This window comes from Vipera berus, assembly GCF_964194415.1.
Source record: "Vipera berus genome assembly, chromosome: 6".
Classification (NCBI taxonomy): Eukaryota; Metazoa; Chordata; class Lepidosauria; order Squamata; family Viperidae; genus Vipera; species Vipera berus.
Window position 1 is genome coordinate 28078072 of NC_138208.1, and position 25805 is coordinate 28103876.

Sequence of the window (25805 nt, forward strand, 5' to 3'; positions counted from 1 at the left end):
GCAAGTGCATCAATAGACGGTGGAAAAGGAAGGGGCCAGTAACGTTGGCTAAGTGAAAGTGTCCGACTGCTTCAGCTAAATGATACCCAACCGGTGCAACCTGTCAGTGTTGTTGCCAGAGAAGATTTACACTGATACAGTTTGTACTCTTCATGGCCTAGAAGACAACAAGTTAAACCAGATGCCCATATTTCTCCCGATCTCTTTACATTGTCACTATGCTGTAGGAAAGGGTCACTCTCAGTGATGTTTTAGTTAGGGCCCCAAAGGATTGGAGAATGTATATCTGTCCAGGTTTTGCTGAACTTCATCTCCCAGCATTCCCTACTGTAGTCTCTGCTAGCTGGGGTTGCTGGAATTGTAGTTCAGCAACATTCAGAGGGCCATAAGTAGAAATGATACCAACATTTGATTTTTTTAAAATATTTTTTTTTCTGTTTGGCTTTCCTTAAAGGGCTGACATCTCACTTTATATCATTCTGACAGTGATTAATTTGACAGAAAAGGATGATTCTGAAGACATGCCGCCAATTCCCAAATTATTATCCCAGAAACCAAAGGTGATATGCATTATTCAAACATATGGAAAGCATGTGTAGTATACAAATGTTCTATGTTAAAAATTTAACTTCAGTTGGTGTCTGCTTTGTTGAATATATAAATAAAACCTTCAACTGCAGTTAATGAGAACTTTATATTCTCATTAAAAGAATTTTGAAAATACAAATTACTCCATATTTCACATCTATATTAGACCTGGAGGTCATATCCAATCTGATTTTCTAAAGCCTTTTAAAACATTCTGCGTATTTTTTTGCAGCATATGAATACAGTGTATAGTGATATTCACACAAATTGCTTTTTCTAGAATCAGTCATTTTGCCCATTTACTCTTGCTCAAGCACCAATTTGATGTGCCATGAAAGGCAGGGATAAATTACTTAATGTGTCATTGTATTCTTGGTACTTGGGATTCAGGTGCTAAAAGAAATTAACATGACTTGGGTGCCAAGAGTTTGATTTGTAAATGTGAGCATTTGCAAAACAAGGTGCCTTTGCAACACTTGCAAAGTAGATGTCAAGTGAAAATAAGAGGAATATTATAACATAGGACTGGACAAGATTGTCCAGGACATTGAACTGCCTAAAAGAAAGAACAATCCATGTTGCTAGCATGAAACCCGACTGCCTGGGCATAAAGATTCTTGTGCTAATATATGCTAAACACTGGCCTGTCATAACATATCTGACTGTCTTTTTCTCCCAACCATTCACTGTTTTGTTTTCTTTTAAGTCAGGTGTAAAAGGGATCCTAGCAGGTGCCCAACATTCCATTGACACTTTGGAAAAGGTGCTCATGGGCATTATATTGCTTATTGATGTCAGTCCACTTGGCAATTGAATTGACATACCTATTTCTGCAATTTTTGTCTATGACTATAATAAACTTTAAATAAATGTTTTTTTGCAAGAGAACATCCTTCTAACTCTGTCAGTAATATACTTATTATGAGAAGTACAGTATTTATATTCAACCATAAAGACAGAAAAAAATGAATGTTATATTAGTCACTTTAATAAAAATAATTTTTAAGATACATACTATGGAATTGTTTGCCAGATTGTTTGCAGCATTAAAGGGAAATTATAAGAGGACTTCTGTATGTTTTTAATTGCACCTGTGCATTTCAATTGAAGTTTTATATAACTTAATCAAAGCTGTATTAATCTTTGATTAATACAGCTAATTGAACATTTGTGTGTTTAAAATGGATATAGATATTGCACAAAGTAAGAGCATAGCTTGTAGTTTAAGTATGTGCACATCTTAGGGTAGAAAGGATATCTACAAATTTCTTAGTTCTATGTGAGATGCTTAGTTCACCAGGTACAATAAGTGCTGTGCTTGATTCTTTTATAGAATTCAACTTCATTGGATCCCCTACTCTTTCTATCTTGCATGCATGAAATTGTCTTTCCATGCAAGGCAGATCTCTAGAGCAGACCACTGGCTGAAGCAGTGCATGTTTTTAGAATAACCATTAGGCAAGATTATAAGAATAATGCTTCAAGATAACTTTTACTTTGTCATTTACATACAAAACACAATATATACAAAAAAGTCAAGTTTAATTAAATATAGCATAAAGATTTTCTCTCCTCTCAGATAAACATCTCATTTTAAAGAGTGAATTTGGAAGGTTTTTTCTTCTGATACTTAAGAATATACACAGTGGACGATACGAAAAGTATTCAGCCAGTATCCTTTATCTGTTCAGCTTTGTGTCTACTTGCTATACAACTCTTTACAGAATTTTGGTAACCCTCAAATCCTGTTAAAAGATATCCCTTATAACCTCCCTCCTTCCATAAGGCATATGCTTGTTTACCCAGCTTGGAGACTTTACATGTTAGTCTAATTCACAGAAATCCTGCAAGAGCTTTCCTATAGTTGTTGTTGTTGTTAGCTGCGAAGTCGTGTCTGACCCATCGCGACCTTGTGGACAACGTTCCTCCAGGCCTTCCTGTCCTCTACCATCATCTGGAGTCCATTTAAGTTCACGCCTACTGCTTCAGTGACTCCATCCAGCCACCTCATTCTCTGTCGTCCCCTTCTTCTCTTGCCCTCAATCTTTCCCAGCATTAGGCTCTTCTCCTATACACATTCATGCAAATGAAGAAAAATGGTTGCATGAATGCCTCTGTTATTAGGAAACGGCACTTGGAGCACATTTTTACCCAAGGATATGTGTATATATGTTCCAAAACATTTTAAAGCATAAAAACAGGGAAAAGAGCCCCAGTGGCTTGCAGGCAATACTGAACTTAGCTTCTCAAATGGCTGTGTCCATGTAAGCATTTACCTGGTTTTTGCTTGTGTTGTACTATAAACATTTCTGACTTGCTGTGCTCTAAACAATCATCGAAATTTCACTTTTACTATTCACTGAAGAGTTCAAATATAGCTGTGCATAGATTCTACCAGGTTTTAAGATCCTATTGTGTTGGAAATCCATGGGTTTGGGAAACTGTCAGTACTTGAAATATGAAGTACAGATAGTCCTTGACTTACAACAGTTTATTTACTGATAGTTCAGTTACAACAGCACTGAAAAAAGTGACTTATGACCACTTTTCACACTTACAACTGTTGCAGCATCCCCAGTCATATGGTCAAAATTCAGATTCTTAGCAACTGACTCATATTTATGATGGCTGCAGCATCCTGGGGTCATGTGATCACCTTTTGTGACCTTCTGACAAGCAAAGTCAATGGGAAAGCCAGATTCAATTAACAACCATGTCACTAATTTAGCAACTGCAGTGATTCACTAAGCAACTGTGGCAAAAAAGATCATAAAATAGGGCAAAATTAACAAATGTATTACTTAGCAGCAGAAATTTTGGGCTCAATTGTGGTCGTAAGTCGAGGACTACCTGTATACTAAGAGGTTATATAGTTCAAGAAGCTGATAGATTATAGAATCTATATACAAACACAGCTAGCTGTTTATGTGGCTAGAAAAGTTGACCAGCAGAATTCAGATAAGAAAACTCTTCAAAAGTAATCTTTTATATTCTGTTCTTATTTCTAAGAGCTGTATAGCCTAACATCAATAAATAGGCCTAATTTATTGGTAGCATGATGTCCAGGAAATTTGAGTGATACAATAGATGAACATTTGATTGATATACCTCATTATGACCTCTCTTAGTTATCCACAACACATTTATGGAAACCAAGCATTAGAAGTACCATTACCTTAACATTGTTAAGTGTCACTTGTTATCTCTTAGTTACAATATAAGCTAGTATCTTTTCTGTCCCCAAATAAAGCTTTTCCCCCCATAAAAAGTGCAACCCAGCTGAAGGCGGGAAAGGTCAGCCCTTTAAACAGCAGTAGCTTTGGAATGAATGCTTATGTCTCTATATTATACCAATAAGGAGACTTTAATAGAACTTAAGACTAAAATAGCATTGGATCCAAAGTGTTCACTCTTGGTCAAGACGTATGTTGATTCCTGAAAAGCAACGTCCCATGCTGTGACACACTGGTGCAATGAAAACATCTGTCAAGCTCTTCCATACAGCTTGCACGGACGGCAAGATCAAAAGGCAAGACCTTGTGAATGGCACCACAACCCTAGACAAAAAAGAGACACTTATTAGCAATCATTTCTTAAACTTCATTACCTTTGTAATGAAGATGGCTAGATCTGAAACATCCTGAATAACACCTAATTTTAGTACAGCACCAGCAAGATAGAATTGGTCTTACTGTAGGTTATAGATGGCTACAAAATCTTTTAATTCACTTAGAATCACCTGTTGCAAAAATGACTGTGAAACATGGTTTACCATGTAGTATGATATGCAGATCTAGTAACTATATGTTTTATTCAGTAAGTCATGAATTAAAATCACAATGGCATGATCAATAAACCTGGATATTGTTTCGTTTTAGCCTACAATCACACTAACACATAATTTGAATGAACACCATAGAACATTTTGGGTCTCGATTTTAGTAAATATGTGCAGGGCTCTGTTAACTTCCTTCATTGTTGAGTACTATTTATTATTTTGTCATTTGCTCTTTGGTTGTATGAAAATGAAATAATGCTTTCTAATCACATTAAAAAGGAAAAAAAATGTTCTCCTGGGTTCAGTTCTCCTGTAGTGATGTTGCAAAAATCTGATAATCACTAAATGGTAGAAAAGAGTTTCTGTATTTTTTCCCTCCCAGTTCATAGTTATCTAAATTTTTGTAGCCCTAATTTGATAGGTCAACATTTATTCCCAATTCCAGTTAGGTCTCAATTAACAGGATTACACTTAGCTATTTGTAGAACTAATAAAGAAATACCCACCCCCTTTTTTCTACCTAAAGAACATGTGCTCAATGCCCAAGAGAAAGTTTTTTCTGCTCCCAGTTTGCCTGTTTGCAAGCTAGTTATTCTGACATTTGAGCAGATGCTAGATATCATCTTGCTATGATCTTTCATACAACTTTCTTGCAACTACTAAAAACTTGGATATGCTCAAATGCAACCCTTATTCTACTCAACAAAAGCAGCACTGATGCTATCAGGGTTTGGGAGTTGATAGGTTAAGTTTGTATTTGGGGGAACCTCTAGCCTTTTCTCTTGGTTTTCACTCTACCTTTCTCATCCATGCCACTGTGTTGTTTTTTTAAGTTAATTATCCTTACTGTCTTACCTCTTCTTCCCAGCTGCACTGTATTACATGCTGATCTGTTAAGGGTAAGCGGTATGAAGACCTGCATCATGTTATGATTAATGTATTTCACCAATTTATCAGAATCCAATCACTTCTGCTTAGAAATGCACTCCGGTGATGGCATTGGCATAGCATGACCCTCTATCAATCTAATGGCTTTATTAGCTTGGGCGCTCCTGCAACATCTGACAGGTTGCTGTTATATTACAAGGGTATGTTGATGACTTATATTTCAAGCAGCTATTTGATACTCTATATGAACAAAGTATGTTCTGACTGTCATAATCTTAAGATTTCTGATAACTTTTTTTAAACAAGCAAGTATCACATTAAGCCATTTGACGATTCAAAATTTAGTAGCAACAAAATGTTGTTAATATTCTATCTTGTGTTGTCTAATAATTCCTGACAAACTGAAAACAACCCTGTCCTCTTTTCTTCCTTCTTTCTGCTGGAACTATAGAATGATCTCCTCATCCTTTTCAGAAAACAAATAGGAAAGTTCAGTCTGCATTTTGAAGGTAGATATTTTTTTCAAGGGGTACAATGGGTAATTCTGCAATTCTTAGGATTTTCTGTTTTTCCCCTTTAATTTCTGTCAAAACTTTAGTTCTCTTGATTTTGCACCCACAATTGGGACCTCAAGCCTGCTTGGCCCCACCCACTCTTGTTCTAAACTATATCTATAAACAAATAAATTTTGCTAATATTGGAGTTTTCCACAGAGTATCATGAGATGCTAGTAGTACTTTTAATGCCCTATTTTCATTTATATATTGATGTTAGTTGGAGCTTTTCATCTAAAAACAGAAGTTGTGTTTTTAATTGCTGCTGAGGTTCTTTGATAGTTTTGGAATCCAAACAGGCAAGCAATTAATCACAAATTTGATTTACCTTTGCCAGGGTTACAATAGCAATCCATACAAGTGAGGAAGATCTAGGACATTTCTTTCAATCCTCCCAGGAAACAAGAATAAAATAATAAATCTGCAGTGAATTGCATGTATTAAAATTCTTGTTTTCATTTTAGGAGTTTGGTTTTCCATCTTATTCCTATAATTACAGACAGAATTTGGCATCTTTTACTGGAGACATTGATAGTAAATCAATAGATCACATAATTACCGCCAAGCATATACCACAAGGATCTATTTTAAAAGATATGTAAATATTCATACAGCACTTGCAATGTACTTCTTGACATTTCTTCCTAAATTTAAGTCTGCAGCCAAAGAAAAGGAGAAAGATCTATTTAGGCAACAGAAGAATGCAGAGCAGCAACTTTTCTAGAACATGCTTGCAAACAGCTTATTCAGAGTGCTTGGCATTGGCACAGGTTCAGATTATTCTTTTATGTCTAACAGATAATGTAACTATGGCCACCAGTATAACAAAACCTACAAAAGGTACAATAAGTTAAAGGTCCAAATTAAATTAAAATAGCAACCATAGCTTTTAAAAAACAAATTACTGTATTGTCATTATTGTGATTTCATTAAAAACATTTGTCCACCAAGCCTGATGAAATTATTTTTTTGAGCATACTCTTAATTCATGGAGAGGTGAAACTCTCTGTCCTCCAATGTGGGTGTGCAATTGTTTCTCCACTCAGGGTGCATTCTGGGTGTAGAAGGAATGTGAGGTCAAGTTTTTCTGTGAATTTTTGGCAGGCTAACAGTGTAACAACTCCTTTCTGTTGGCACGTCAGCAGTGCTTCCCTACCCATGGTGGTGGTATTCAACCTTCAACACGTTTTGTCTTAAAGCATGTTAATAATAAAGTCCCTGTTTTGAAGATGAAGAAACAAAACATGGCACTAGAATTGCACTCGCTTATGAAACTGCATGAAGCAAGGCGTGTGTACATGTCTGTGTATGCGTCTCTGTGTGTGTTGTGCATCTGCGAATGTAATCTAACTATCCACAAACTGGAGTTACTTTGGCTCTTTCCCAAAGGACATTGGGAGCATTTGAGAAGAATTCACTACCCTGCCCTCAAAACAAGCAACGGTTGCACACTCCTTAACCAAAGGGATTCCACAGGAAGACAGAACAATGGTCTCACGTGTCCATTCACCTGACTCAGCCTTCAGATTTTTGGGCAAGCATTACTGGAATGGGAAATCACCCTTTGGGGAGTCCTAAAATGAAATGACCTTAAATGCTCTGTTTCTATGGGTAAGGGCTATAAAACCAGACTTATTTGATACAGCATTTTCACTTTCCCAGGGGAATTCAGTTATGAAACATGCATTGGATTCTCATAAGAGCCTTGGTGGAGCAGTGGGCTAATGCCTCCTTAAGTAACACCAGCTGCCTGCAATTAGTGCAGGTTTGCATCCCACCAGGCTCAAGGTTGACTCAGCTTTCCATCCTTCTAAGGCAGTTCCATCTGTTTTTAGGTTCCATAAAACAACTATAATCAAGAACTTGATAACCATGGGATAGACTACTGTTTGGCCAAGGACTTATAAAATGTGCCAAGTATCACTTTTCTTCAGTGATCATAGAATTTTTGAAATTATCAACTACAGCAAATCAACTTGCTTGACAGCTTACAATCTATAAATGAATTCTAGTTAAATCATAGCACAAAAAGCCCTAAATAAGCTTGGAGATAGTTTTTTCTGGATGTTAAAAACCTCATTAATGAAAATATTTTCACTTCCTGATTTACTGAACACATCCCTTCTGAAAAAGTTAATATCTTGAATGCAGTTTTGTAAGGGTTTATGCTCACAAATGCTCATAATATAGAAAATCACTTTCATATATTTGTGCCATAGTAATGCCTTATAGGGAGATACATCTTCAGTGAGATAATTTACAGTCGTGGTTGAAATGCAGGGATTCAATACTCACTAAAAGCACTTCTCAATAGCTCCTTTTGACAGTGTTGTTATTATTTTGCATGTTGCAACAAATAACATGCATACACTTTCTGTATCTTTCACGTACATACAGACTGAAAAGTTTGAGGCTCATAGTTGACAAACTCATGTCACAATCAGCTTATTTTATGCATTCTGGCAAGATATCTCTTTACCTCTTAAACCAGGGGCGTCAAACTGCCAGCCCATGGGATGGTTGCATCATACGGATGCCACATCCACCCCAGCTCCGACAATGCAAAAAAAGTTGCAATATGTCATGACACGTCATGTTACATGGTGAGTTTGATACCCGTGTCTTAAACGTATCTGAATGTGAGAATAATGGTGACATTCTTTAAGGGGGTGGGGTGTTCTACACATATTGTTAGGTAAATATGTAAGTACATAAATAAATAATAAATAAGGGGTGCTTGGGAGTTAGGGTTTAGTTAAACTTTCTGGGAAAGAATGGCCCAATTTTGTTTAAAAACAATGTCTGCTTCACATGTGTGTTTATCACCTGATAACTGTTGTTGAAAGAATATTATTATTATTATTATTATTATTATTATTATTATTATTATTATTATTATATTATTATTATTATTATTATTATTATTATTATTATTATTATTATTATTATTATTATTATTATTATTATTATTATTATTATTATTATTATTATTATTATTATTATTATTAAATTGGATTTATATACTGCCCTTCTCCCGAAGGACTCGGGGTGGTGTACAGGGCAATTAAAACACAATATACAATATACACTATACAAAGTTAAAATAAATTAAATTAAATTAGCCCTAATAAGTAAAAATTAAAACCTTAACCCAAAAACCCTCAGTCCAGGCCGGCAAGCTCGAATAGCCAAGTTTTTAGGGCATGGGTATGAACTTGGTCTAATTTAAAACTACAGCTACAATAATGTCATAAAGCGTTCAAAGCATTTTGCAAATCAATGCTGCACTGGTCCTGAAGCAACATCTAAGATACTGCAGAACTGATCTGAAAACCTCTCCATAGTGAAAAAAAGAGCGCCAACCATTTTGCTGGAGAAAAAATTCAATATGGGATCATGTCCCATATTTAGATTTACTGCAGATTTTTATTTTATTTTCATTTGTTGAGTCATTTAAATTTTTGAGGTTGGGAAATCCCATCTTCAAAAAAAATCTCCTCAAAGGATATGGTTGGGAATTAGGCAACCTTGCCGTTTTTCCATATGTCTTGCCAGAAAATGGTATGAGACCTGTTCTAAATATATTCTTACTGTAAGCAAAGGAAGATAAAGATATCTTTGTTTTAAGGAGAAAAGGAAACCAACCAATCAGTCAGCCAGGAAATAGATGCAACCTCTCTCCCCCACCCTCCAATATCTCTAGGTCTTCGTTTTTGGCCTTCTAATCTGCAGCCAGCTGAGCACAGGGTAAGTTGGCACCCTGTGATGCTAAACTCCATCTAATTGGCATTCATTATACATACAGTATCAACTCAGTAGATTTTATTTGCAGCAAATGTAATGCAATTAGACTGTAAGCCTGCTACCTTCCAAATAAATCACTCTAACATACTCTTTGCAATCTTTGGGATCACTTGACATGACTGATTACATTTTTCACATTACTTGCACAGGGAAATTAACATTTCAGTAGAAATTCTTACCAGATGTGCAGGCAACTGAGCACAGCAAAGAGAATCCCTGCAACCAGTGCCAAGGGAATGGCAAGGACAAGTGTGAGGAGCTTATATATCAGATACTTGCTGAACTCAAAGAGAGCATGGCTGCAGACCCAGACTTTATCGAAGGAGTGAGTGGATGTAGGCTCCGCTATCACATCCTCAAACCCCAGCTGGAACAGAGGGAAACAAGCATGAGCACCGCAAACACAGCTTCTCTTTTGAAATGCAGAGTGGGGTCTTCACGGGGAGGGAAAGCAGCAGGCAGCAGGAATAACCTGTTGCTTTTGTTACTGTTCTGAAAGAATCTGGTTGATTAGCATGGAAGGATTTAGACGTTTATGGATTCAAAAAATAGGTACAACCGAGAACTCAGAAACTACCTCTGAGCCTAAATAAACGGGCTTTCCTTTCCTTTTCTGAAGAGCAAGGGAGCGAGCGAGGAAACCGGCCCCCCAAATAACAGACCAGAGGAATTCTCACAGGCTGGGATCGGGAGGGGGGAATATCCCACGCGCTAAATTCACCTTAAATGGCATAAAGAGAAAACACTCCACTTCCTCAAAGGGGGTTCGAAGGCGACATTGAAAGGTGTGAGGACAGGGGTCCGGCGGGGACGCCAGAGTCTGCGCGGGGATCAGGACGCCCTCACCTTCAGGTGGCTGTTAAGCCCGTGCGGGTCCCGGTCGGGCGCTTTCTCCAGATTTTTGTCAGTCTCCGACGGCGCGGGGCTGTTGCTCCGATTGAAGCCGTCCTCATCCATGAAGATTTTGGTGTCCATTTTCTCTTTCTCCAGCCCCATGATCGCTCGCCTGGGCAGCCTGAGTCTGGCGGCGCAATTCCTGGGCTGTGCCCGGGGACGCCTTCCCTTCCCCCACCTGTCGGTGGCCCCCTCCTTTGCCCTGGGCTCTGCACTAGAGTGCTGCTGGGCAGAGGAGGCCAAGCCCAGACCACGCTCCAGAGGACCCCCCACGAGCGACGCCCTCCCGGCGCGCGTTCTGCGGCTGCCGCTGCCGCAAACCAGTTGCGCGGCCCAGGAACGGCAGAGCTCCATAGAAGTGGCAGACGCACCCACTTGGCAGCCGCGCATGCTCAGAAAGGCAGCGTCTTTGACAGCTAAGTTTTGGAGACTTAACTTTATCCGAAGAGTCCTATCCAGGGCTTTTTTTCTCATAGAATGGATGGAAACTTGTAGGGTAGGCAAGGCGGGTTGTATGACATGTGTGAGTTCCAGCACCTTTTTCTTTTACAAAAAAAAGCACTGGTCCTATCTATAAGTAATATATAAGGTAGACTCTCTCTCTCTCTCTCTCTCTCTCTCTGTCTCTCTCTCTCTCTCTCTCTCCCCACTTCATTCTTGATTTTATTAATTTTATTTTTAGGATTGCTTTGTTGATCTATGTGTTTGGGACTTTGCTTATTTATTTATTTATTTATTTATTTATTTATTTATTTATTTATTTATTTATTTATTTATTTATTTATTTAAATTTCTATACCGCCCTATTCCCGAAGGACTCAGGGCGGTTTACAGGGCAGCATAAAATACAATATAAAAGATAATATAAATTAAAATAAATTAAATTAATTAAGCCCAACAATTAAAACAATGTTTAAAAAGCTAAAACCCCTTCAGTCCAGGCCAGATAGATCGAAAAGCCAGGTTTTCAGGTCCCGGCGAAATGAACGCAGATCGGGGGCGGTCCGGAGTTCCGCAGGTAAATCATTCCAAAGGGCAGGTGCGCCCACAGAGAACGCTCTTCCCCTGGGAATAACCCGCCGACATTCCTTAACCGGCGGTATCCTGAGAAGGCCCTCCCTGTGGGAGCACACGGGACGAAGGGAGCTTGATGCCGGCAGCAGGTGTTCCCTCAGATAACCTGGACCCAAGCCATTAAGGGCTTTATAGGTCATCACCAGCACCTTGAATCTCATCCGAAGGGCAACCGGAAGCCAATGCAGCTCGCGGAGTAGAGGTGTTACATGGGAATATCGGGAAGCCCCCATCACAACTCGCGCGGCCGCATTCTGCACCAGTTGAAGCCTTCGGGTGGTCCTCAAGGGCAGCCCCATGTAGAGAGCGTTGCAGCTTATATTCTATAGCTTTTAAAAATAAAGAATAAAAAAACACAACATGGACAAAACAAGCCACAACACAATCGCTACTGATTATTCAAGGCCATGCCTTTGCTTGTAGAAGGGCAGTTTCAGTTTTAGCTTCTGCAAATAATGGAGTAGAAAGACTACTATGAGAAAGTAGTTTTAAAGACTATGAAAAAAAGAAAATCCATATGTGGTCAGAGGCATTGTTATGATTGACAAGTTCCAGGGCCATCTTGTACTATATAAGAGCCAAAAATAAGGGGCAAAGGCTGTTTTGTACAAACATGTGCAATAAGTACTCTGCTCACAATAATTCAGTATCATTTCTTATGTATGTCAGGGGGTACAATGGAAAATTATTATTTCACTACTATAATTTCAGAAATGGCATCATGGGCCAGACAAGGAGGGAGGAGGTGTTTGCCTTTCTCTCTCTGTGTGTGTTATTTAACACACTGTTAAATAACAGTTATTTAACTATTGCCCAGTGACTCCAAGACATACATCCTCCCCACTTTTGATATAAATAAAATGAACACTTTTTTAGTAGATTCAAATAGAGAGTGGACTCAAATGGACTGCAAAGATTTCAAAAGTGGCCCTTTTTGTTTTAAATGTTTATGTCTCTGATCTTTTTTTCATTGTCATTTCAAGTATATTCTTCTCCATAATCACTAATTTTGTAGGTTTGCAATAGGTACACAACAGTTACATGTCTTGATTTTTCTTGCTCATAGAAGAATACTGCTTATTATGTAGTGTGTGAACCAGATGCAACACTAAAAATATTTACCATATTGTAAGTTGCAGTGGCAAGTTTAGGCAAGATTATTTTACATTTCAGTGAAACACTGTTTAGAATATTTAAAACAATGGCTGTAAATGTAGGTCATTGAGAAAGAAGGACAGGCAGAAGAGAGAAGTTTCAAACTGGATGCTGCCATGAGTTGGCATAAAATTGGCACCATACAAATTTGATAAACAAATGCATAGAGTTCTAGAGACTGCAACAAGTAATTCCTGGGTCAAATAGAGTTTCAGGTAATGATCCAGAAGTAAACATTCATGTATGTAATGTTTGATGAACTAGAATGTGATTGGACTTAGCAAGGTTGAAGGAAATAGAAGAAAGGAAGTACAAAGTAGGTGGAATTAAAAAAAACAACAATCCATGGAAGAGTTTATGATGAAGATGATCCAGACTATGAATATTAACTACCTAGCTAAATTCAACTGAACTCTGCAAAGTTTCTTACTGAGTATTAAGAATTTTGCTTTAGTAGAGTGTAAACAATATACTTTATTTCTGTATAACTTCTACTGAATTTTATGTGAGAGTTATCTTAAGTGATTGATTGATTATGTGCTATAAAATCAGTGTTGACTCTTAGCAACCACATAACCTTCTCAAAGGATGATTGGTTCCCAATCTGGCACCCATTGCTGTTGTGACTGAATCAACCACCTTATTGCTGGTTGTCTTCTTCTGTTTATTTCCACATTTCTCAGCATTAAAACTTCTCAAGAGAGTTGGATCTTCACATAATGTGTTCAAAATATCACAATTTGAGTCTGGTCATTTGAGCCTTGAGTGGCAACTCTGAATAGATTTGCTCTATAATCCATTCATTTCTTTTCTTGGCTTCTCCAATTCATTCATTGCTATCCTACCAAATGCTAGTCTGTGGTATAGATCTTGTTTATTGGTAACTGTACTGTTGAAAAGTAAAAGGTAGAAACTACCCATTACTTCAATATCTTCATTGATAGTTCAATGTTGTTTGCTTTTATCTGTTGTCATTAGTTTGGCCTTCTTTATGTTTACTCTTAATCACATTTTTTATGCGCTTCATGATTATCATTATGAAAGCTTGCAAATCATTTGCATTTTCGGCTACTTTAAGTAAATAGTGCATGCACATTTTTTGCTTGCTTCACTAGGAAAGAAGGAAAAACAAGTAGCTTCTTTCTTGTTTCTTGAAGTGTCTAATGTGTATTAGTGTGGGAAGCCCCTCCCCTATTTTCAGAGAATGTAATATTTTGGGGAATATTAAAAGAAGCAGAATATTATATTTCCTAAAGGAGAAGAGGAGAGACATCTTCTTAAAGGCAGAATTCACCCCCCAATCTTCCTACTGTTGCAGGGCAGCCTGAAATCTTTGGGAATGTAGATTTTGTAATCCATTCATACACAAAACTCCTTCAGACACAGCTCCCACAGAAGGCCAAAGCTGATGGGATTAGAAAAAGTAGAAAAATATAGACTCTTACAATCTGCATTCACCTATCTAAATCCAAATATTAGGAGTTGACCTTTCAGGCACAATAAGAATCACCTAACACCTTTATAATAGCAAAAGACACAAAACTCAACACATTGCACAACTCACCTGGAACATCTCAACTTCAAAGCGCCATAACCCCATAAAAATCCATCCACTTAACCAACTATTTTGTCAACTGTCCTAGAATTGTATGTTGTTGGTTTTGCTCATCAATACTGTAAACCTTCTTTCCTAAGCAGCCTCCATTTTATTTCTAGCGTCTCTCTCCCAGCTTGGAACTGGACCTGAGTTTTCTTCTAACATTAGAAAGAAAGGTATTACATACACTGGCAATATCAATATGAACTCAGTTTGTGGCAATTCCTACAATTGCACCAAATTGTGTTCTCACCTATGGTTCTCAGTATTTCTTTCTCTTTGATCTCACTTGATTGGAAGTAAGATATGCAGGTCTTTTTTTAAAAAAAATTAGCAACCCTATTTGTCTTGTAGGTTGTATAGAGGTGAAAAAGAGACAAGTCAACACTAGTCAAAAGTTAAACAATGGGAACTGCACATTCATTTATCTTTTGATCCACAAATAGAGGATATTCCTGTTTAATCTGCATGACACAGACTTCTGTTTTTCATACAAAATAGCTATCTTCCCTAAACATAAAAAGGTTCTTCATATTCCTAAGTTGCTAAAAGTTTAGGGCTAATTTTTTTTGTAGGAAGGATTTCCCTAACAGAAACTGGTCATATTGTTCTGCTAGACAGCTACTGAATCATGATTTCTTCAACCAAAAAATAAGCACCCTTCTTTTTGGAAATCATAGCAATCTGTGTTATGTGCAATCATTTCTGACCAGCTCATAATTGTTATATCAATGAAGGTGTCTTTTAGTCATGAATAATACTCTTACTTAGACAAAACATTTTCATGTACCAATTGAACCACTTAGGCAGTTTATGAATGGGAAGTTCCACTTCTCTGTAATAGCCCACCACCTGCTCTCAAGATGTTAAAGGTGCTGACTATCCTCAAAGGTCTGAGGGCCCCTACATTATTATACACATTCATTACAGAAAAGCACTCCTGGTTTATTGAGATTAGATCAGTGATGGTGAGCATATGACATGAGTGCCAAAGAAAACCATGTTTTGAGTGACATGCCAGCATTCAGCAGCATCCAAGGGCAAAAGCCTGCCCTATTCATGGGTGGTTTTCAGAAGCTGTGGAAACTGTGCAAGAATGGGGTGTATTGTTGCAAAGTCTCTGGCCTCTGAAAAATCACAACAGAATGGGGCATGCTTTTGCATAGTTTTGGAGGCTTCAGTGGCCACAGAAAAGCATTCTCTGAAGCTGCTTCAAGGGTGAAGTCTTCATGCAGCCTAGAGCAGCCTTGAGTAGGCCACAGGGGCCTCTCAACAGAAAGAGAACACCGCCTGAAGTTAAGTGTCATGCGGCAGATCCTGGGGAGTTCTGGCCCACAGAAGCAATCACATGTTTCCCAAGGCTTGCACATCTTGGAGAAGAGCATGAGGTGACCTATTTGAAGGGCAGTGGTGGCACTAGGGCTGAAGTCAAGGATGAGGCTTAACTTCACGCCCAGGTTCAGTGCTGTCATTCAGTGCTGCTATTCAGATTGGTCTAGATTGTGTGTGTGTGTGTGGTGATAGTTGTTTTTCTTTTGTTCAGGGCGTATATGTTTGTGACACGCTAGCAGAGTCAAATTAGACATTTTCCAAATTTTTGACACGCCAAGCCCAAAAGATTTGTTATTTGGATTAGACTGTCAGCCTGCAGACAAGGATTTTTTTTCATTAATTATACATCAACTGCTTTGGGATTCTGTTTCGTGAAGAGCAAAAAAAGTGCTTCAAACAAACAAGTAAATGGGTTACTATATTAATAAAAGACAATGTACCACACAACTGTGGACTCTGCAAGATTTTCTAAACTACAGTTCTAGTGTCTAATGGGTAAGCAATTATATTATGTCATTAAATTGGGATTAGGTTAGTCTGATGTTAAAAGTGAAGCAGTGAGCCTGGCAATTTATTTCAAGAACTGTAGTTTGTTTCTATCAACCTTCTGGCTGCTGAATTCAACATTAAAGAAACTCTGTGGTCTTGAGATGCCATAAGAGATAATTTTTTATTGAATATACATCCTGGCACTGAAGAAGTAAAATCAACTCTATGTCATGGTTCAATAGATGAAACCAGTAAAAGAACTTCAAGGTAAGAATTCTTCCTTAAAGAACATTTTATCAGGAAACAAAGTATTGGCACTTACATAGTTGAACCCCAAACTGAGATTCCTTCCCCTCAGATACAAAGTAACAAGTTTGCAATTCCCACCCCACAAACACTATCATAAATCACATTCCCAAATTAATGCAAGACGTGGGCTTTTCTCACCAGCCCCTCAGCCTGCCAAAACCTTATCAGACCATGTCCTTGAGTTCCCACACTTCTACATTGTTGTGGCTAGCTAAACCCTCAAGCATTTACTCAATCCCCTTTTCTACATCTGAACTCTTAAAAGAATAGAAAAAGCACATTAGAAGCAAAAGTAAAAAATGGCTGCTGATTCTTAGTTGTCAGAGCGACAACATCCATTGTCACAGCATTGACATCTGGTCCCCCTTAACAGAAAGGAGTTGTTGTTGTTGTTAGTTGCGAAGTCGTGTCCGACCCATCGCGACCCTATGGACAATGTTCCTCCAGGCCTTCCTGTCCTCTACCATCTTCTGGAGTCCATCTAGGCTCACGCCTACTGCTTCAGTAACTCCATCCAGCCACCTCATTCTCTGTCGTCCCCTTCTTCTATTGCCCTCAATCTTTCCCAGCATTAGGCTCTTCTCCAGTGAGTCCTTCCTTCTCATTAGGTGGCCAAAGTATTTGAGTTTTAGCTTCAGGATCTGGCCTTCTAAAGAGCAGTCAGGGTTGATCTCCTCTAGGACTGACGGGTTTGATCGCCTTGCAGTCCAAGGAACTCGCAGGAGTCTTCTCCAGCACCATAGTTCAAAGGCTTCAATTCTTTGGCGCTCAGCCTTTCTTATGGTCCAGCTTTCACTGCCATACATTGCAACTGGGAAGACCATAGCCTTGACTATACGCACTTTTGTTGACAGGGTGATGTCTCTGCTTTTTAGTGTGCTGTCTAGATTTGCCATGGCTTTCCTCCCAAGGAGCAAGCGTCTTTTAATTTCTTGGCTACAGTCCCCATCTGCAGTGATCTTGGAGCCCAGGAAAATAAAATCTGTCACTACCTCCATTTCTTCCCCATCTATTTGCCAGGAATTGAGAGGGCCAGATGCCATGATCTTGGTTTTCTTAATGTTTAGTTTCAACCCAACTTTTGCACTCTCCTTCTTCACCCGCAACAAGAGGCTCTTTAGTTCTTCTTCACTTTCTGCCATTAGAGTGGTATCATCTGCATATCTTAGGTTGTTGATGTTTCTTCCGGCAATCTTAATTCCAACTTTTGATTCATCTAGCCCTGCCTTTCTCATGATGTGCTCTGCATATAAGTTAAATAGGCAAGGCGACAGTATACAGCCTTGCCGGACTCCTTTCCCAATTTTGAACCAATCAGTGGTTCCGTGTCCAGTTCTCACTGTTGCTTCTTGGCCCGCATATAGATTTCTCAAGAGACAAATAAGATGGTCTGGTATGCCCATCTCTTTAAGGACTTGCCAGAGTTTGTTATGATCCACACAATCAAAGGCTTTAGCATAGTCAATGAAGCAGAAGTAGATGTTTTTCTGGAACTCTCTAGCTTTCTCCATGATCCAGCGTATGTTAGCAATTTGATCTCTAGTTCCTCTGCCTCTTCGAAATCCTGCCTGTACTTCTGGTAGTTCTCAATCCACATACTGCTGGAGTCTAGCTTGTAGAATTTTAAGCATAACTTTACTAGCATGAGAAATGAGTGCAATGGTGCGATAGTTTGAACATTCTTTGGCACTGCCTTTCTTTGGAATTGGAATGTAAACTGATCTTTTCCAATCCTGTGGCCACTGTTGAGTTTTCCAAATTTGCTGGCAAATTGAGTGTAGCACTTTTACTGCATCGTCTTTTAAGATTTTGAATAGCTCAGCTGGAATACTGTCACCTCCACTAGCTTTGTTGTTGCTCAGCTTTTCTAAGGCCCACTTCACTTCACATTCTAGGATGTCTGGCTCGAGGTCAGTGACCACCTCATTGTGATTATCAGGGACGTTAATCTCATTCTTGTATAGTTCTTCTGTGTAATTTTGCCACCTCTTCTTAATCCCTTCTGCCTCTGTTAGGTCCCTGCCATTTTGGTCCTTTATCATGCCCATTTTTGCATGAAACGTTCCTTTCATCTCTCCAATTTTCTTGAAAAGATCTCTGGTCCTCCCTATTCTATTGTTTTCTTCTATTTCTTTGCATTGTTCATTTAAGAAGGCATTCTTATCTCTTCTAGCTATTCTTTGGAATTCTGCATTTAATTGGGCATATCTTTCTTTTTCTCCCTTGCCTTTCGCTTCTCTCCTTTCCTCAGCTATTTGCAAAGCTTCCTCAGACAGCCATTTTGCTTTCTTGCATTTCTTTTTCTTTGGGATGGTTTTGGTTGCTACCTCTTGTACAATGTTGCAAACCTCTGTCCATAGTTCTTCAGGCACTCTGTCTATCAGATCTAATTCCTTAAATCTATTTGTCACCTCTACTGTGTATTCAACAGGGATATGATTTAGTTCATACCTGACTGGCCTAGCGCTTTTCCCTACTTTCTTTAATTTAAGCCTAAACTTTGCAACAAGAAGCTCATGGTCTGAGCCACAGTCAGCTCCTGGTCTTGTTTATACTGACTGTATAGAGCTTCTCCATCTTTGGCTGCAGAGCATATAGTCAATCTGATGTCTGTGTTGACCGTCTGGTGATGTCCATGTGTAAAGCCGTCTCTTGGGTTGTTGGAAAAGAGTGTTTATTTTATTTATTTTTTATTTTTTTATTTTTTATTTTTATTATATTTATATACCGCCCTTTCCCTGAGGACTCAGGGCGGTTTACAGGGAATTAAAAATCAAAACGTACAAAAGTTAAAACCAGTTAAAAAATATTAAATTCACCCTGTACACTTAAAAACCCCAGTTAAAATTTTCTCCTCAGCCTGGGCCCGAGAGCTCGAAGAGCCAGGTCTTCAGGCCCCGGCGGAATGATCGGAGGTCAGGGGCAGTCCTCAGCTCCACCGGCAGCTGGTTCCATAGGGCAGGCGCTCCCACTGAGAAGGCCCTATCCCTGGGTGTCACCCGCCGGCAATCTCTCACCGGCGGCACCCTGAGCAGACCCTCCCTGTGGGAGCGCACTGGGCGAAGGGCGTTTGATGCCGGCAGCAGGTGTTCCCTCAAATATCCCGGACCCAGGCCATGTAGGGCTTTATAGGTGATAACCAGCACCTTGAATTTTACCCGGAGGGCAACCGGAAGCCAATGTAGCTCGCGGAGTAGAGGTGTTACATGGGAGTATCGTGAAACCCCCATTACAACTCGCGCGGCCGCATTCTGCACCAGTTGAAGCCTCCGAGTGGTCTTCAAGGGCAGCCCCATGTAGAGAGCGTTACAGTAGTCCAAACGGGAGGTCACAAGCGCATGAGTGACTGTGCGTAGGGCGTCTCGGTCCAGATAGGGACGCAACTGGCGCACCAGGCGAACCTGTGCAAAAGCCCCCCTGGTCACGGCTCCTATGTGATCTTCAAAATTGAGCCGTGAATCCAGGAGGACGCCCAAGTTGCGAGCCCTATCAACGGGGGGTAACACCTCACCCCCCCATCATTAGAGGTGGAATAACATGGTTATCCCGAGACGCCGATATGCACAGCCACTCAGTCTTGGCGGGATTGAGACGAAGCCTGTTTCTCCCCATCCAGACCTGAACCGCCTCCAGGCACCGGGACATCACGGAGAGGGCATCACTGGGTTGGTTCGGGGTGGAAAGAAAAAGTTGGGTATCATCAGCGTACTGGTGATACCCCACCCCAAAACCACGAATGATCTCGCCCAGCGGCTTCATGTAGATGTTGAACAGGAGAGGTGAGAGAACCGACCCCTGAGGAACTCCACAAATGAGAGACCTCGGGGCGGATCTCTGCCCCCCTGTCAACACCGACTGCGAACGGCCCCGGAGGTAGGAGGAGAACCACCGTAAAACGGTGCCTCCCACTCCCAACCCCCTGAGACGCCGCAGCAGGATACCATGGTCGATGGTATCGAAAGCCGCTGAGAGATCTAATAGGACCAGGACAGAGGAGCAACCCCTGTCTCTAGCCCTCCAGAGATCATTCACCAGTGCGACCAATGCCGTCTCCGTGCTGTGTCCGGGCCTGAAGCCCGATTGGTACGGGTCCAGATAATCAGTTTCCTCCAGGAACAGAGGGAGCTGATGCGCCACCACACTCTCAACAACCTTCGCCAGAAAGCGAAGGTTGGAGACTGGACGATAGTTGTTTAAAACAGCCGGGTCCAAAGCAGGCTTCTTGAGGAGGGGTCTCACCACCGCCTCCTTCAAGGCGGCAGGGAAGACACCCTCCTTCAAAGAAGCAGTTATTACTGCATGGAACCAGCCTCGTGTTCCCTCCCGAGCCGCATAAGCTAGCCAGGAGGGGCACGGATCCAACAAACAGGTGGTGGAGCTCAGTCTCCCCATGATCCTGTCCACATCATCAGGGGAAACAGGGTCGAACTCAGTCCAGATAACATGCTCAAGACCGCCTGATTCCTCCACATCAGACTCTGCCCAGTCAGAGTCCAAGCCGGTCCGGATCCGAGCGATTTTGTCCGCCAGATGATGACTAAACTCCTCGGCTCGTCCCTGCAAGGGATCCTCTCTCACCTCCTGGTTAAGGAGGGAGCGAGTCACCCTAAACAGGGCGGCCGGGCGATTATCTGCGGATGCGACAAGGGCGGCAAAGTAGTTAGACTTCGCCGTCCTTATCGCCGCAAGATAAGACCTTATAAAGGTTTTTAACTGCAATCGGTCGGATTCGGATCGGCTGGATCTCCAACCGCTCTCTAGACCTCGTCTCCGACGCTTCATCTCCCAGAGCTCCACAGAGAACCATGGGGCCCAACGGGATCTGCGCCAAGTCAGAGGTCGCATGGGTACAACGCAGTCGAGTGCCCTGGTGGCAGCCGTTTCCCAGGCCTCCACCAGAGCATCGACTGGGCTGTGGGTAAGGGTGATAGGTATCGGCCCAAGCGCCCTCTGGAACTGGTCCGGGTCCATTAGGCGCCTGGGGCGGAACCACCTGGTCGGTTCTGCCGCCCAGCGGCGGGGGATGGCATGACGGAAAACCAGCCTCAGGAGGTAATGATCTGACCATGACAGAGGGGTGATAGATGGAGAACCCCCTCCCAGATCATCCAACCACTGTCCAGACAGGAACACCAGGTCGAGAGTATGATCCCCCTCGTGAGTAGGGCCCTCAATAACCTGGGTCAGGCCCATGGCTGTCATGGAAGCCATGAACTCCCGAGCTAACTCCGACGATCCCCCCAGTGATGGCAGGTTGAAGTCACCCAGGACTATAAGCCTGGGGAACTCCACCGCCAACCCTGAGAGGGTGTCGAGCAGCTCAGGCAGGGCTGTTGCCACACAGCTGGGCGCCAGGTATGTTTGCTATGACCATCGTATTCTCTTGACAAAATTCTATCAGCCTGTGCCCTGCTTCATTTTGTACTCCAAGGCCAAACTTGCCTGTTATTCCAGTTATCTTTTGGCTTCCTACGTTAGCATTCCAATCCCCCATGATGATAAGGACATCATTTTGGGGTTAACAGAAAGGAGTAATCCTGTGATTTAAACAAAAGCATAGGTTAAGGGTTGCCCCTTGGCTTGTTGGGGTGTTTGTCATAGAATTTACGGATGAGCCTCTTAGCTTTCACATCATTGGATTTTACCCGTGTGGTCTCTGATAATGGATATCCCTTCCACTGTACTAAATATTGCAATTTCCCTTTAAAAATCCTAGAATCAAGAATATGTTTTACTTCATAATGTGTTTGTCCAGCTATCACTAGGGGACCAGGTGCTTTCCTGGGAGGAGGTTGTAAAGTAGAACCCCTGAATGGTTTTAATAAACTGCAATGAAATACAGGGTGAATTTCCCTAAAAGTCATGGGAGTTTCAACTCCACCATAACTAGATTTATAATTCTGACAATAGGGAAGGGATTAGGTATTTCAGTCCCAACCTCTTACTAGGCAACTTAAGTCGTAGATATTTTGTGGATAAATAAACCTTTTCCCCAACATGGAAAGATCTCTGAGGAGATTGCTTTTTATCAGCTTGTTTTTTATGTTTCTGAGGATTTTTTCAGTGCTGTTTTTGTTTTAAACTTCTCCCCATTTTGACATCCATTGGTCAAGAGTCTGGAAGGTAGAGGGCCCTCGAGGACACTCAGGTATTGGGTTGAATTCTTTTCCTGTGGCAATCTTAAAAGGAGTGAAAGCAATGCTGCTATGAACAATATTATTATAAGCCACCTCAGCAAAAGGGAGGAGGTCAGTCCAGTTCATTTGTTGGTAGTCCACATAGCACCTAAGGTACTGCTCCACCATTGAGTTTGCTTTTTCAGCCGCCCCATTCGTAGACAGATGAAAAGCTGATGACAATCCTTGTGACGAGCCAATTATTTTCAGGAAACCCCTCCAAACCTTGGCTGTGAATTGCACCCCCCTTTCATAGATTATCCATTTTGGTGCAGTGTGCAACCTGTAGATGTGCTTAAGGAACATTTTGGCTAGTTTCTGGGCTGACGGGACTCCCTTGCAGGCGATGAAATGAGCCTGCTTTGAAAAAAAATCAGTCACAGTCCATATTACCATATTTTCTCTGCTTTCAGGTAACTCAACTATAAAATCCATAGTGTTCTCTTCCCATGGCTGGGAAGGGTCCACAACTGGCTGTAATAGTCCACGGGCCTTCCCCAGAATTCTTTTCATGGTGGCACACACTGCACAGCTCTTGAGATAGTTTTCCATGTCCTTCTTCAAACATGGCCACCAAAACTGCCGATGAATTAAATGTAGTGTTTTCAAATAGCCAAAGTGTCTGGTTTGTTTTACATCATGGCTGTGTTGAAGTGCAAGGAGGTGAAGGGTTTCAGGCAAATATAATTTTCTCCCCTTGTAAGCTAGTACATCTCTACAGGTTAAGGTGGTTTGATGGTCTTTAAAACATTGATCATGGAGGAGTTTGTGCTTCAGCTTTCTCGTCATGGGGTCACCTGGTTTCAGATCTGCTATAGATGGGGTTTTCTGCAGTGTTAATTGAGAAACAATCTGTGCTGTGGGCATGATTGAATCATTGACTTGTTCCTGCCAGCTTTTATACTGAGGCAATATGGACAGAGCATCAGCCAAAGAGTTTTTCACACCCGGTATGCACTTTAGGGTGAAGTTAAATCGGTTATTGTGCCCATCATACTTATTTGGGGGAAAGTTTGTGAGGAGTTTTCAGTGCCTCTAGGTATTTGTGATCAGTCCATACTTTGAAAGGCACCTTGCTCCCTTCCAGGTAGTGCCGCCAGGTTAATAAAGCCCAATGAATTGCAAAAGCTTCTTTCTCCCAAACTGCCCACCACCTCTCACAATCGGTGAATTTTTTTGATGTGTAGGTGCAGGGTTGTAAGACCCCCTTATTATTCTTTTGCAACAGTACCACTCTGACTGCTACATCACTAGCATAGGCTTGAATCACAAATGGTTCCCCGGGCAGGGGTGCTTTAAGCTCGGTTCATCCACAAAAAGTCTTTTTAAATTCTCAAAAGCAGTTTGACAGCTCATAGTCCATATTAGTGGTTGGCCTGGTTATGGCTTTCCCCCATCTTTACCCGTTTTTAAAAAGTTGGTTAGAGATAAAGTAATTTCAGCAAAAGAAGGAATGAATTGACGATAGAAGTTTGCAAATCCCAGAAAGCTTTGAAGCTGCTTCCGAGTCATTGGGGGTTGCCATTTAATTATGGGTTTCACTTTGCCAGGATCCATCTCTATGCCCTCACTGGAGATCTGGTAGCCCAAATAATCTAGTCAGGTTTGGTGGAATTCACACTTTGATAATTTAACAGTTTAGCATCTAGTAGTTTCATTAGCACCTCTCGTGCTAAATTCACATGGTCAGCCATATTCTTGCTATAGATTAGGATGCCATCAAGATACACCAAAAACCCCTTGTAAAGATGGTCATGCAGCACCTGGTTAATCACCTGCATGAAAACAGCTGGAGCTCCTTTTAGTGCAAATGGCATAACTTTGAATTGATAGCTGCCCATAGGACTGTTAAAAGCAGTTTTCCATTCATCTCCTTTTTTATTCTTACTCGGTAGTACGCTTCTCTTAGATCTAACTCGGTGAAGATATGGTCCTGTGCTAGATGGATTAGTACAGGCATGTCCAAAGTCCGGCCCGCGGGCCATTTGCGGCCCGCGGGGCAGATTAATATGGCCCTCGGACAGCCCTCCCTGCTCTATGTAAATGCGGCCCTCCCTTCTGAGAGGGCCGCATCCTGGCGTCACCGCCCAAACCTGGAAGACGAGTAGCTCAGGCGCGACACCCCCAACCTCCACTGCAGAATCTGTCTCCTTCCCCTCATTGGGCTTTCATTCAGTTCACCGTCCATAGCCAGAAAATCAGCCTATCTCTGCCTCTCTCCCCCCCCACACACGATACTCTGCTTTTTCCACCCCCTGCGGGAGAAAGTTTTATGCTCCGTTAAGGACACAACTGGATGGTCATCTGTTCGTAAAAGAAATCGTGAGAACCACCATAAAAAAACACCCCCTCCCCCGAGAGAAAGAGAGAGGCTCACATCGGCACTTGTTGCCCTTTGAAGATCAGACTGGAGAGGAGCCAAAACAGATTATATTCAGTCTGCGAAGGTTTCCGATGCTTTTGTGAAGCTCAAGTGGATGCGAGTCCTTTTTATGCAGCCCGTTTAGTTTCGGTTTCTGCTTTGCACTGATTCCTGCAAGTCAGGCGTGTTCGGAAATCAGCCCAGGTTGCAAAAGGCGGCTTTTCTACCCAGAACCTTAACTCTAAATCCCACCCTGGATGCTTCAGGCAACTTCCAGAGGCCACCTGTGGAAACTCTGCAGCCTCTCTTAAAATGGGGCATTGCAAATCAAAACGGTTTCTGGTTTTATAAATACCCGCTGGTCGTCTGAATGGGGAGTTCTTTCTTTCTTTCTTTCTTTCTTTCTTTCTTTCTTTCTTTCTTTCTTTCTTTCTTTCTTTCTTTCTTTCTTTTTCTTTCCTTCCTTCCTTCCTTCCTTCCTTCCTTCCTTCCTTCCTTCCTTCCCTCCTTCCCTCTTTCTTTCTTTCTTTCTTTCTTTCTTTCTTTCTTTCTTTCTTTCTTTCTTTCTTTCTTTCTTTCTCTTCTTGATCTCTGAATGTTTCACATCCATTTCTGGCAGGGATCAAGTCAGTTGCCTGCACTTTTTTCAATTCCACTTTAGCTAAGTGATTGGCAACTTTTTCTCATGAAATTAGAAAGAGAGATTAGGTGGGATGTGACTAGATTCAGCCCTCCATCCCCTACCTTTATTTTTTAAAAGTGACTTGTGGGGGGGGGAAAATGATGAATTCTGTAAGTTTCCAGA

General features: G+C 41.1%; 1 protein-coding gene across 2 annotated transcripts; it reads right to left on the minus strand.

Moving 5' to 3' along the window:
- Nucleotides 1-1622: 1622 nt before the first annotated feature.
- CAV2 (caveolin 2) lies at nucleotides 1623-10880 on the minus strand. Of its 2 annotated transcripts, XM_081330725.1 has the most exons (4): nucleotides 10459-10880; nucleotides 9792-9979; nucleotides 6137-6295; nucleotides 1623-4145 (listed from the first exon to the last, which is right to left on the minus strand). In XM_081330725.1, the coding sequence occupies exons 1-3, from the start codon at nucleotides 10858-10860 to the stop codon at nucleotides 6148-6150; spliced, it is 738 nt and encodes a 245-aa protein (XP_081186851.1). In that variant the 5' UTR covers nucleotides 10861-10880; the 3' UTR covers nucleotides 1623-4145; nucleotides 6137-6147. The 2 variants fall into 2 exon arrangements, with proteins under 2 accessions (XP_081186851.1, XP_081186850.1); XM_081330724.1 differs by lacking the exon at nucleotides 6137-6295.
- Between the last annotated feature and the right edge of the window lie 14925 nt (nucleotides 10881-25805).

Coding starts and splice junctions, on each gene's coding strand:
- CAV2 (XM_081330724.1), bottom strand. CDS start 10,860: ATGGAGCTCTGCCGTTCCTGGGCCGCGCAACTGGTTTGCGGCAGCGGC. Junction 9,980..10,458: donor GGCTTAACAGCCACCTGAAG/GTGAGGGCGTCC, acceptor CCTCTGTTCCAG/CTGGGGTTTGAGGATGTGAT. Junction 4,146..9,791: donor CTCAGTTGCCTGCACATCTG/GTAAGAATTTCT, acceptor TTTTTTGTCTAG/GGTTGTGGTGCCATTCACAA.